Below are 14,286 nucleotides of genomic sequence, written 5' to 3' on the forward strand. Positions count from 1 at the left end.
GTCGTGTCAACTAGCTCGTGCCCTCGGTTCCTCCTCGCTTAAATGAAGAGATAAAAGCCTATTGACTTGCCAGGCTACAGTTAATGCAAATTGGGCTTGCTATCAATGTATTATTTATAGGGAGAGCTGCAGACATTTCCACAGAACTGGGAGCTAAGCTTACAGGAGATTAGGCATGCTATCAAATTCATTTACCAGAGAGTAATTGCTAAACTGTGCAGGAATTAGGATGCGTAAGGTTCCCCAAAGGCGTTTCATCTTGTAACCAGGTGCCTGCCATCAGCCAACCACCTCTGAGATGATTACAAACACTCAGAGGTGAAACTGATAGACTACATCTGTCAAACTGTGAACTGGTAACCTGATGACAACGCTTTCTGAAGAAAATCAAGGTGTTACTAGTTAGCAGCACAACTAAAGCATATTTTAAATGAAATTGTTGAACGATCTTGTTAAACATTCTGGTTGTAACTTGTAAATCTGTCATTCATCATACTGAAAATAAAACACACAAACTCCGGCTGCTGTCGAGTAACTTAGAAGCAGATAAAGGTGTTATGTGCTTTGTGAATAGATTAAATGCAGATTTTACTGCATGCAGCACACACTACGATCTAAGCTAGGAGGCATATGTAGGAAATATTTGTGCATAAAGTGTTCCAAAAATAATAGGTACCGCGTCTTTTCATAAAGAACAGAAAACCAACACTGAAAATCAGTCTCTTGATGTGCAACATTTTTCTTGTCACTTTCATGCTCCGTACGATTCAAATGATCAACAGTGTTGGGACCAGGCGCAGTTGCTTTTTACCCCCTTATCTTTTTTTCGCTAACAATACACTATGACTATCTCCCCTTTCTCAGTTGAGAGCTCAAATTTGTTATTCACAACTCTCCGATTCTTCATGCGCTGGGTGAGTAAACACAGGAAAAGCAGTCTTACCTTGTCGTCAATGTCACTCTCGCTGTCACACTGTAACAGAAAAGAGACAGACACAGGAAATATAAGGAATTATTCATTTGGCTCCCCACCCCAGTAGCATAATCAGTGCAGATGTTATTTTTGTGTGCAACCTCTCATTCACTGTCAGCTTTCAGTGCAAACGGCAGAGGATGAAGAGGGAAAGGAGAGTGCGGTAGTCTGAAAGAGGTTTTTTTCAAGTTTCAAAAGGAGCACAGTGGCACAAAACACCTTTCTGGTGTTTCTGTCGCAAATTCACTGCTTTAAATTTGCAAAGGATGAAAATACTTTGCACGGGATTCTATTATAAACAGTCTGTTTAGTGACTTGGCATTCAGCTGCAGCTTGTCATTTAGCCTTTTAAGTGTGCTTTAAAATTGGACGATAGCATCTCAAGGACACAGAGAGCGTAGGTTCTTTGAATTCTCCAGCACAGTGCCTATTAAGTGTGGTATTTCAAATCCGTGGTGTGACAAACCAGTCTTTAATTTGTATGTCAGTCTTCTACAGGGATAAAGGAACTGAATAACAAGAGAGGTTGTATTCTGAAATGTACCTTGTTCTAGCACAGCTAAAGGCCAAATCACCTTCCATTCAGTCAAGAAGAGAAATGGTTTGTCTTCAGCACTTCAAATTTCACCAATGAAATATGCAGTGATTGGGATCAAATATATCAAAAAGAGTAAAAAGAATATCAAAGAAAAAGATTTCAAAAAAGTCAGACCTTGCCACTTTTTGCAAACAGATGACAAGAATGCTGCAAATACCAAGAGCCCGGCCTTTTATTCCTGGTATGTTCACCGACACAAAACTCTTTTTGGCAAATAATAAAAACACGATTAAACTCGCACAAATACGGGAAATTATTTTCACCTTTACTCCGGAAAAATGTGTTAAGTTAAGGTAAAGTCAATAACCCTGTCTAACAGCATTTGTTTGATTTTCTTTGCAACATTCCTGAACTTGTATGCACCTTACGAGCTCCTGCGTCTAACATTCGCTCGTCACGAACGGCTCCTGGCTGGTTACACCTCAAAGATGGAGAAGCTGTGGAAACAGGAGTGGCTGAGCTGCCTTGCCAGGCCCACTGGACCTCACAGCAGGATGCATGAGGAACAGAGCAATTCAACCAAAGAGCCACATGGAGAAAGGACGACGGTGAAAAAAAACTGCCTTCAATCTGTCAATTAAGTCCCTGTGGCAACATATTTAAGTGGGCCCTCTCTATTTTGTTTGACTCCCTTTCAAAGTGGAGCACAATGAGGAGGGAGCTGTGTCAATGGAGGCACAGTGTCCTTTTGTCGTGAGCGTGGTGGGTCCAAATGTATAATTAAGTAACGAGAGTAATCAGAACAAGGGCTCGGTGGCCAAGATCTCTCAGGAGAGGAGAAAGGGGGGATGTGTGTGAGTGTGTGGGTTCAGGGGTGAGTCCATGCCCAATAGCTTATCCTACTAGGCAATGCCAAAGGTTGGTAGGAGTCCTTGGCTGCAGAGTCATCACTAACAACTCTGTAAGATGTGTGTGTTTACTTATACCAGACATGCAGGAAGAAAATACACTTGTTGGAGGGTATAAAACAAGTATGTGCTCTGAATAACAGAGTGTAGTCATGAACTGTCAAACGCACTGCTTAAATAGTACACACAACGACAAGGAAAATAGTCTTTTCAATAAGTAATTCAATATAAATAGTGGTAAGAATTTTCCTGCCTTTTGATTATTATTATTAACCTTTATTTTACCAGGAAAAGTCCCATTGAGATTAAAAACCTCTTTTTCAAGGGAGTACTGGCCAAGAGGCGACAACATGTTAAAATTACAAAGTTACATGGGATTCATGTCTATATTTCTTCTTTTTGAGCAGTTTACTGGTGGATTTGCTCATGTGCTCAGGCTGATCCTGGTTAAAAGGTCCACTTGTAGCTCAACGAAACTTTCAAGCTTTACTCTTTGATAAGATGTAAAAATGACTGCAGAGATCTGCGATTTCCACTGCAATGTGCAACAGCTTGTAAGAGGTTTTTCTCCTGAACAGGGCTAAGCTACTAGTGATATACAACTTAACCTATATCTTGATCACATTACTACAAATTCCAGGCCTTTGCATATACGTTCAACAACTAGAAATGATATTTTTTCTGCTTCATGTGCCATTTACATTTATATATAACATAATACTTTTCTCAGTGTAGATGCCTACATTTACACAGATGTGATGAACTTTAGGTAAATCTCAAACACTTTTTTCTCTGTTGTTTAACTGAATAAAGTCTGAAATTTTCACCATCTGTAAATTATTCTACTTGCACTAGAAAGAGCTGCTTTATATAATTCGGAGAGCAGGTTAAATCCAATAGATGTCTTTGGGGATCTGTCAGTACGACACCACACATTTCAAAAGCAGAGACCACCAGACCTTAACACTCTAGGATTAACCTAAAAGATCCCCCCCCTCCCCCGCACACACACAAACACACACACACACACACACACGCACACACAGACACACAGAGTACTTAAACAAATGAAAATATTGGACACATTTTTATACAAAATATCTTCTTTTCTCTTCTTTGAACTACTGCTTGTCAAAAGACAATCATTACAAAGTGCCGGGCATTAAGAAGAGAAAGTGGCAAAAGATTCATGTCAATCAGTTTCCATTCAGGCTGTGAATTCCAGACAAATTAATTGCAATCCATTTCTATACTGGTAGTTAGGAGCACATCACAACCTGTTATCATCACCCATTTGTTCCCTCAGAATTCTGGTATTTTACCACGAAGAAATCACATTCAAAACAATGCTTCTCTCCATCTTCATCTAACTATGAATTGCGAAAAAAGAAAAGAAAATTGATCCACTCTCTAACATTACCCCTTCCCTGCAGAAAATGGAGTAAATGTATTCTTAGCATGCAGCTGAACAGATGACTTCCATCTCACAGCAGTTGTGAGATCCATTCTATTACTGAGGACGAGTTTAAACCGTAGGTGATGGAGATGAACAACTGGCATGGTCTATTCCCTGGGTGCATGCTTGGCCTTGTTGTTGCAGCAGTAGCCATGACACTAGATATGAGGCCTCACAAGGCTGGAGCTGGCGAGGAGGAAAAATAATATCAAAAGAGCACAGCATGGTGCTTATCCTTTTACAAGTAGCATGCACTGTAGCAGAGCGAGAAGAGAAATAGTAGCTAGGGCTCAGACAGAGACAGAGAGAGGCACAGCACAGCAGGGGAGAGAGAGGTAGGTGGAAAGAGGGGAACAAAACAACAGTAAGAACAGGCGGGGGGGGATGCTATAGAGATGAAGGGATAGGCAGTGTTACAGCAGTTTTTGTCAGGCCCACATGTGATTGCCCTGTTGGGCTATAACACTTGGTCCATTCAAAGAAAGAAACACAATAAAAGTCCAAGATTGGCTCGTGTTTGTGCACGCATTGTTGTTGGCGAGAGCAGCGCTACGTCGTTTAGCACCCTATGCTTCTTTTGACTGTCTGCACGAGGAAAACAATTTTCAGCAAGAAGGTACAAGAAAGCCAAATGATGAAAATGCAAAACCACAACCCCAAACAGAAGCCTCCCTAAACAGCATGTCTGGTGGTCAGAGGGGACATTGTTAAAATCGAAAAGATACGCTGCTCACTAAGCTGCCTGACAGGAGCCAAGCCCCTGGTGGTTTCTGTCTCTTGCAGTACCCCCCGCCCCCCCTCCGCCCCCCACCTCAAAAAAAAAAAAAAAAAAAAGGCTAGTTCTTCAGAGGCATGGAGCAAGCAGCAACATCTGCACCTGGCAACCGCCAGCTACGAAGGGCAACGGGGGACCAGAATCAGTGGATGGCTCATCCACAAACCCTCCCTCCCAGCTTTCCACCTCCTCTCCAACCCCTCCTCCCCTCAGCCAGCACATCAGACGAACGCGTTTGACATTTACACAGCTTTCAACACTTCAGAGACAGGAGATTTATTCCGCCAGCGGCCCTGGCTGGAGCCAGGCCTCGACCTGGGCTAGCCCCCATGACGACCCTGTAGCTCAGCCCTGAAATGAGGCAGGGCTGAGAAAGAGAGTAGCGTGAGGGAGGGGGAAAAAAACAGAAAGAGAGGGATGGATGTCTCGATTCTCCTGGACATTTCTCTGGCAGATTCTGATAGACGTGCAAGGGGAAGACAATAAGCGTTGCGCATCCCGGAGCACATTAAAACGACTGGCCAAATTAATCACACAGTTCCACTTGTCACACTCGGAGGACAGTCTGCCATGAATTCTGCCTCAGAGATAGAAAGAGGAACAGAAGAGGAACTTGCCCAGCAACGCAAATGCTGGCATGGCGTCAACAACTGTCTTCCTGAATACTGATCACAAGCCTGTGCTTGCTGCAAGAAATGTTGAAAAAAAGAGAGAGAGCAGGAGAGAGCTGCTGGCATTAAAGTGCCACTGTCAGTTCCTTCTCAAAATAAATAAAGCAGTAAATAAAATGAATAAAAGCAGAAGAGGAGAGCATAAAAGCGTCAGTGCTTTGATAATACTATTCGTGATAAAAGCTTGATTGGCTGTAATTTTTCAAAGTCACTGTAAGGTGTGTTTCTGCTAAATTACAGTCATATCTAATAACTGTAGATGCAATGGCACGACGAGGAACTGGATTAAAGCAAAATTAACTCCTGATAAGCAACCAGTTGTGTTCCATTCAGGCCCAAAACAACATTAACTGACGGGGAGATGGGCGCTGCATCATGACAGCAGCGAAAGAGCATCTGCTTTTCTTGATGTTTTATCCAAATGTATAAAGTTAAAGTGTCCGCGATGCAAAAGTCTACAGCGGTGGAAGAAATGGCTTCAATTTATAAGACATTTCTCCAGGCACATATACTGAGATACCCCTGATTCTAAAAGAAGACCTCTAACAAACCCGGATCTCCTGGAGTGAGAGCACACAGAGGAGGTAATGGTCCATTTAGATGGTCGCGGACGGAAGCGGTGTCGAATACTGGTGGAACAACACCAATTTTCTCCTGCAATTTCCCTCCTGCAGATACTGGGATGAGGTGTGGGAGCGTAGGCGTCATGACCATTCTGACGGGGTCTGGATGCAAAGCCTCAAGTCCACCGGGGGACCCCCTGCTTGGGCTGAAACATCAGCAGGAGATCTGAAAGTCTCACTGGCCCTGCGGCAAAGCTTAACTTCAACTCATCTTTCATAATTTATCAGCAGGACATTTTAGTTGCATGTTCTTATGTGCTAACCCTTTGTCATGACTCAGTGGAGAGTTCAGATTTGATTGCGTTCATGATACTATCTGCCTGGAAGAGCTGGACAATGCCATCCTCCATAGTGCTTATCAAAACAAATCAGGGTTAGAGACTGAATCCAAGGTGAACTAGGGCCTGATGGAGCCCTAGTGTGGGGAAGGTCAGCAGTCGGGCAAAGAGTGGGCTGAAGATGGACGGATGCAGATGCAATCTTTAACCAAACAACTGCTTGTCCTGTTACTGGAAAAGCTTAATGAAAGGGAACTGGCAATTCCAGGCCAGGCACTTGGCCTGTGCTCCAGACGATGAGAGCTATGGATGAGTGGTGAAGCACCAGGCAGAACCAAAGCACAACACTATAGAATGTTTATATATATAACGGTAGAGTAAATGATACATGGCCATTGTGATGGTGTCTGGTTACATATATATGTAATCATGCAAGTGTGTTCAAAAAACCTTTAAATAGTAAAAAAAAAATCAATTACTCATTTCATATCTTTGGATGATCAGATAAACCTAATAATTTTGTATCTATGCTGAAACTAAATGGGGTAAAAAGCTTCGGGAGTCTGGTGCATTAATGCTATTCATAGCAAAAACACACCACTGCATTTAACTTTCACAACCAGGGAGAGGGAAAAATCAAGCAATTTATCTTGACCCTAATAGCTGTATCTGAAAGCACCACCGAGCAAAGCGATTTGATCACAGGATCAAATCTATACAGCCTTTTGACCCCTGACCTCCTCAGCAGGCAGCATGGGAAGTCAGCTGATTACCCAGGGTCAGCCTTAGAGCTCTGGATTAGGAAAGTATTGATCTCAGTGAAGATGTAGGGTCCGCGGGGAATAAGATTGAGAGAAAAAGCTCTACCGGGCAGAAATGATATCGACCAGCAGACCTAGACAGGCTCTCACGCAAAACCATATTTGAGCTTGGGACATTGGAATTGGCTGTGCAAACAAGAGAGGACTTCAGCAAAACCTCCTTTCACAGAGGCCCATTGAGAGAGGGCAGAGAGAGAGAGTGATAGTGAAGGGGGATTGAAGAAAACAGGGTTGGAGAAAATGCTCTTTGCATTAGCCAGACACACCGTGGTCTCTGCTTTAGAACTGACACACTCGAGTAAAGAGCCAGTAGAGGCCATGTAAATCAAGCTGAGGTGAGGAAAGATATAGTTCTTGCCCGGGACCACACTAAGCAGACTTTAACATTACCCAGAGTCCACGTAAACAGCACTGAGACCTGGACGCTCTCTGTTTCAATTCTATGAAAGGTATTTGGTGAGGTCAACGAGCAAGAAGGAGATGGGGGGGGGGGGGGTGGACAGATTGACGATGATAACCCGCCTCCTTTCACTAAATTAGAGGACTGCCTTGCTCCCCATGCTTTCAGGATAACCCTGAGGGAGGGACAGAGCTGGCTGGGCTGCTGGTGTGATCCTTGGAGTAGTTTGGCAACGGGAAAACAGACAGTAATGGCAGATGTATGAGAGAACAGGGAGCATTTATTCAGCTCAGAGAGAAAAAGGAAACTGCCAGAAATCTGATGGGACAGGGAATACACAACTGTGTTATGAATATAGCTGAAGAAGAAAAATGGGCATACAGGTAAGGGAGAACGAGAGAGAAAAATAAAACACTGATTTATGTTTTTTTTATTTTTTCTACTTATTTCTTTATTTTTTTGTCTTTCATGGGGCCCCTGCAGCTCCTTCTCCTCTCTGCTGACTGCAGCTAGTGCTATCTTGCCTTCAGAAATTAGCGTGCACAGACACACACGCGCAACGCTCGGTACCTCCCAGAGTTCTGACATGGCCCTGGGCCTGTTGCTGCTGAGCTGCAGCGGCAGACACTGGGCATTGGAAATTTAAGTCGGGGCGTAGGAGAAATTAGGCGAGGAGGCAAGGAAATGGGATGTTGACTTGAACTGGCCCTGGGGGCAGCTGAGAGTCTCCCTGTGCAGCTCCGTTGGCTGCCTGACAGTTTGATGGAGCGAGTGGAGGCTTCCCCGCGGCCCGAGCCGCCGTCTCTAACACTGATATAGCTCAGTGAAGAACAGATTGAGCCTCCAGGCATTGCTCTGTACTGCTACCCCCCTTCTCTCTGACTCTTTCTCGCTCTGTACTACTGCTACTAACTCTCTCTCCTTTGCTAATCCTGTGAAGCCAACAGAGACATGAGCACACAATATATGTGCATATACATATGAGCTACTGTGGATGTTCGCATGAAATAAAATACTACACGCATGCAAATACTTATATGCATGCGGACACTTTGATACACAGGCATAACAGCAATCCCCACAGAGAACTTGGCTCTCACTCTCTCCGTCTCCTCTCTACGACAGTAATGTGATGAGCACTACAGATGCTGTTTACTGAGCTCTGGCTGACACACAGGGGGAAGGAGGAGGAGAGGGAGGGTGGGATGGAGGAAGAGGCAGAAGGAGGTAGAGTCAGGGGGCTGGCAGGCCACAGCCATAATGAAAAGAATCTGGCGGCAGCCCACTGTGTGCTGGTCATGAGAAGCATGTGCCGCCGGGGGGCTCTACTGCTAATTTCAGGGGGCAGCCAAGCATTTCACGCTAGACTTGTCATCGGGCCAGAGGGGGCATTCATACTGGGTGACAGCAAATGCAAGAGGGCGGGTAAAGGGTTCGGCGGGAGGGGGGGAGGCCAAAGAGCGAGGGCGAAACCTTCAGCTCCCTTACGTCCCGTCCCCCCCTCTGCAATGATCAAACGTTATAGGCAGGGTACAGAATTACAAATGAGTGTCCTGTGGCAAGAGCTGGAACTAGATTCAACTACTTTCTTTGCTCTGCTCTCTCCTCAGGTAGCCATGAGGGGCACACTTCATCCTCCAACCCCTGCTGTCCAGACAGGATCTGATACCAGTGCTTGCATCTTCCTTGTTAACCTCGCAATAATAATGTGTTACAAAATCTCCCACTCGTTCCACCGAGGACGCTATCACCATAGCGCTCCACACTGCGCTGAGTCACCTGGAGCACCGAGGAAGCTATGTGAGAATGCTCTTTCTGGACTTCAGCTCAGCATTCAATCATATCATCCCGGAGATCCTGGTCCAGAAACTGTCTCACCTGGGACTCTCCACCCCCATCTGCCTCTGGATCAAGGACTTCCTGACAAATAGACCACAGTCTGTCAGACTCGGCCCCCACCGGTCCAGCACCATCACACTCAGCACCGGGTCTCCACAAGGATGTGTTTTGAGTCCCCTCCTGTTTACGCTCTACACATCCGACTGCTCCCCTACCCATCTCTCAAACACCATCATAAAGTTCGCGGATGACACCACAGTGGTTGGACTCATCTCAAGGGGGGATGAGTCGGACTACAGAGATGAGGTCAACAGACTGACTGAGTGGTGTTCAGTTAACAACCTCCAACTGAACACCATGAAAACTAAAGAACTTATCTTGGACTTCAGGAAGGGCAGAGCAGACCCGGCCCCACTTTACATTCACGGGAGCTGTGTGGAGAGGGTACACTCCATGAGGTTTCTGGGCGTGCAGATATCTGATGACCTCTCCTGGACTGCAAATACTACAGCGGTGGTTAAAAAGGCCCAGCAGCGTCTCCACTTTCTGAGAGTGCTCAGGAGGAACAACCTGGAGGAGAGGCTGCTTGTGACATTTTACAGAGCCACCATAGAGAGCATCCTAACGTACGGCATAACAACATGGTATGCAGGGTGCTCAGCTGCAGACAGGAAAGTACTGCAGAGGGTCATCAACACAGCCCAGAAGATCACTGGCTGCTCTCTGCCCAGCCTGGAGGTCACTGCAAACTCTCGGTACCTCAGCAGAGCTGGCAATATCATCAAGGACCACTCTCACCCCAGCAACCAACTGTTTGAACTATTACCGTCAGGCCGACGGTACAGGTCACATAAAACCAGGACAAACAGATTCAGGGATAGCTTCTTTCCCAGAGCTATCACCGTAGTAAATAAGAACAAAAACAATTGAACCTATTCCATACCGTCACTGTCATTATATTATGCTGCTATTCATACTGTCATCATATTAATGCTGCTATCCTGTATATATTGTACAAACTATTGTTTGAGTACTTACGATTGTTTTTTTTTGTACTTTTTATATTTTACATTTATATTTATTATTGAAACTTGCACCAAGGGAGTGGCACTCCAATTTCGTTGTACTCTGTACAATGACAATAAAGGCTATTCTATTCTATTCTATTCTACTTGCAGACAGATGTACTGTGTGTGCATTGCCCTTGGGCTTTTGCAGTATGGATAAAATCTGATAATGAAGCCAATTAAAACAGTGTTATTTTTCCACAATGCCTGCTATATTCTGACACGCCCACAGACAATAAAGGACCAAATACTAAAAACTCTGATGGACGACAACTGCGTGACCCTAACCCTGCCATGTCATTGATTTTTTTGCCTCGGTTACTTTCTTTCTTGTTTACAGGACAGGTAGTCTCTTAAAAGCTTAATGATTAACAGGCACATGTTTAATTTGAGATACAGACTGGTCTGAGGATTCAGCGTGCACTTTCTCTCACGAGTCACTCAGATAAAGAAAATCAGACGGGGGAGAACTCGCTGTCAACCCGACCAGTGCATCTAAGATCCTACGAGATCGATGTGAGGGAGGCAGAAAGATGTCGAGTGAGAGCAGGAGCTACCAGCTAAGGAGTTGATACTAACAGCTGGCAGCCTACCCACCTAAAAAGGGATGACTGAGTCTAGTCTGGAGAATCAAGCAAGAAAGCCAGGATGAAAGGAGAAGTGCGAGAGATGGAGTCACTAATAAAAGATGGTTGGGTGATGGTAGATGAGTGGATGCGGGACGGGTTGGGGAGGGGGGATTTTGAAACAAGCTGTCACATGAGAAAGAAAGAAAGAAAGGGAAACAGAAAAAAGTAAGACAGAGGAATCTAGACTGGAGGAGGAGAGAGGAAAGAAGGAGGCAGCCACATTGCACACTTCAGGCTGTGAATAATTTAGAGGAGCACTGGGGAGACGAGACGAAGATGAACACAAAACACTGGCAGCGTTTGACCTAGAGCTCCAGCTACATCAGTGCACATCACAGAGCGGAGAGCTCTCTCTTCCTCCCTCCCTCCCTCTTTCTCTTTTCCCCTCTTTTGCTCTTCATCTGCCTCCCTCTGTGTCAGAGAGGAAACAGCTGTACACTATTCTTGTTTCGCCTCACATTCTATGAAAGTCAACAGAATGGCTGACAACTCAGTTTCATAAGGATCTCTCTCTCTCCCTACATGCTCTGGGCATGTCAGAAGAGTCAGAAGAGCCTTGCATATAAAGGATGGATGTGCATCCAGGCTATACGTAGCTGGATGCATGTCTGTCTGCAGATGCCCCTGGCATACAAAGGAGTAATGATGCTATTACATTTGCACAGATTTGTGGGATAAAAGCTTCAACTGCAGTTTTAGCCACCTCACTGCCCAAATGTTTTGTTGCAATTTTGTAATTTACGTTGTTTTGTGCTTTACATGTGCTAAAACTGTTATTTAGCAGTAATAATTTCTTTCGCAAATCTTTAACTCTCGCCATTTTAAATGGGATGATTTTGGTCTAATATCTTTGTTAATTGGACATTTTTGGGGTTAACAAGTGATCAAATTATAATTTAGAGAACTAGGAGAATGTGATGTCTAAAGTTGGCAGAACGAGAAAGTAAGAATCAGCTGATTAGTTGTGTACTTTCAGCTATGAAAATGTATGAATGCATGAACTGCACTTGGCAGATTTTCGCTATAACAGGAAACTAAATAAAAAGCTGTGAATCTCAAAACTCCAACATGAATTTTCTGTTCATTACTGTTGTTTTAAATACATTTCTAACTGTCATTACATAAACACAATCTATGTCGGGATCAGTGCTGCGAGGAACAAGGACCGGAAACTCATCTTAAGCCAGCAGTAAATAACAGCTTCAAGATTGGAGGTTAAACAGAGATTTCTAACGCCACCTTTGTCGAGGTGCCATACATCACCTCATCTGCTAATGTGTGTGTCTGTGTGTGTCTGTGTGTGTATGATGAAAGGAACACTGGGCATCTGCGGTGGGAGTGGCCGTTGGGCGGACAGAGGGTGATGTGATCAACCCAAAAGGGAGGGGCAATTTATTACTGTAATTAAGGAGCAGTGAGATTAGAGAGGCTGGGTTTGAACATGCATATTTATATATACATATAATACATGTCTTCATTTGAAAAAAAAAAAAAAGATAACATGAGATGAGCAAAAACAAAAGGTCTAAAGATGGCAACCAAATAAAACATGAACTAAATCGGTTCCCTCTGCTTATTTTCTCCCTCCCTCCCTCCCTCCCTCCCTCCTATGCCCTCTCACTCCCTCTCTCACTGTCTCTTGCTCAGTCTGTGTGTTTGATATTAATGGGACGTCCCTTGTTTGTAAATGTGCCAAGTTGTGTGCACCACTGCAGGCTGTCTATTATAGCAGGCCTCTGGGGCAGCTATTCCATATGGCGTCACATATGGTACTCAGCAGCATCAATTAATGTTGTTATAATACTGATTTTTATGAGCTGGGGTTTAAATCCTTTCCTATTTTTTCCCTAACCCACGCTCCCCTTGTGTTCTCTTCCTAGCATCGCTGTTTCTTTCATTTGTCAAACTGCTTCTCTGCCATACCTCAAACCTTTGACAATCTGACTTCTGAAGACTATCGAGAATACGAAAAGTTTTCTATGCCAAATAAGCTCCTACCAGCTCTGCTGAATGCTGCTCAAAGACCTTGAACACGTCTTTGTTCCTTCTGTGCTGCAGAACTAAACTATTGCCAATGTGTCAGTATCGTCTTTGAAGCTCAGAATTCGATCAGTAATAACACGGAAAACATGAAAGCTACAAAAACAAGGATTAGACAGGAATTACAGTGTGAAAACCAACTTACATTTGCATCTGTAACCAGACAACGCATTTACAGGAAATAATGTAGTTTTGGTCACATTAAACTAGCATCAGGGACTATTAATGTGTTAAATTAGGTCTGTATTTATGCACAAAGCGATAGGCAGATGAATGTAAGAGCAGAATCTGAGGGGCCCTTTTGTTTCCTGGTGCCTTTGGTGGCGGATCTGACAGGAAGGGAACAAGAGCGTAGCAAAAAGGCTCGCTTAAAAAGCTCCCAGCCACACCAGCCTTGTCAGCGACGCCACAATTAGAGGCTAGATCACTGGCGCTTCCCAGCCAGAAACATCTCACTACCACTCCTCAATGGAGCTCTTTCGTTTGAGGAACACACTCAAAGCAGGATTTTAAAACGGTTCGGATGGCTAATCACTCTCAGGATGAAAGGCCCTGGCGTGTTCGTTTGTCTCAGCATGGGGAGCTTCCCTTGCCGTTTCTCTGTCTCTGTCTCTGATTCTGATTGTTTTTGTTCATTTCTTTTGCAGCAGGCAGGCGAGGCAGGCGAGCTGGCAGGCAGCGCTGTTTGAAGGTGCAGTCAGACCCAAGTGCAGGCCTGATGCTTTGTAGTGATATTTCCAGCAGCACAATCTCATTACTTTTTGACGTGGCAGATGCATGCAGGGGCGGATTGTCATTTCACGCTGTCAAAAGTTCCATGAGGAAACGGAGACAGGAATGGAACTTCAATGACCTGCATGCCTTTGGCTCATCAAGACTGAATATATTAAACCAAATAAGACAGATGAAGCCCCATGAACCAGATACTTAAAGATGCTTTGTAAACTTAATGTCCACTCCCAGGAGTCTTGAGGGAATCGCTTTTCCTGATCTATATCTTTGTAATCAGAACTGTTTCAAAGCCTCGCAAAACCTGTTACTGTGCATTTGAGGAAGCCTAATTAAATACTGTGTACAGAACTGCACAAACACTCAGCTACATATGTATATGTGCCGCCTAAGACAAACAGTGCTTTGTGTCTTAAAAGGAAAACTCCTGAGGGCTGCATTCCACACCTCGCAGAAAAGTTTTCACATGGGACAATCACTGGCATCTCCCCTTTAAAAAGAAACGGAGGATGTCCCTTGGAGTTGATTTCACACGGACT

General features: G+C 44.4%; 1 protein-coding gene across 1 annotated transcript in view; it reads right to left on the bottom strand.

Moving 5' to 3' along the window:
- The window catches only part of fbrsl1 (fibrosin-like 1), a 300,050-nt gene that overhangs the window by 87,812 nt on the left and 197,952 nt on the right, over positions 1–14,286 (bottom strand). The window contains exon 6 of the mRNA XM_085367042.1: positions 944–973. Within this exon, the coding sequence (XP_085223168.1) occupies positions 944–973 (30 nt within the window). The remainder of the gene's footprint in view (positions 1–943; positions 974–14,286) is intronic.

This window comes from Diplotaxodon limnothrissa, linkage group LG12, assembly GCF_057381915.1.
Source record: "Diplotaxodon limnothrissa isolate DT_005_m linkage group LG12, D_limnothrissa_male_GT1.1, whole genome shotgun sequence".
Classification (NCBI taxonomy): Eukaryota; Metazoa; Chordata; class Actinopteri; order Cichliformes; family Cichlidae; genus Diplotaxodon; species Diplotaxodon limnothrissa.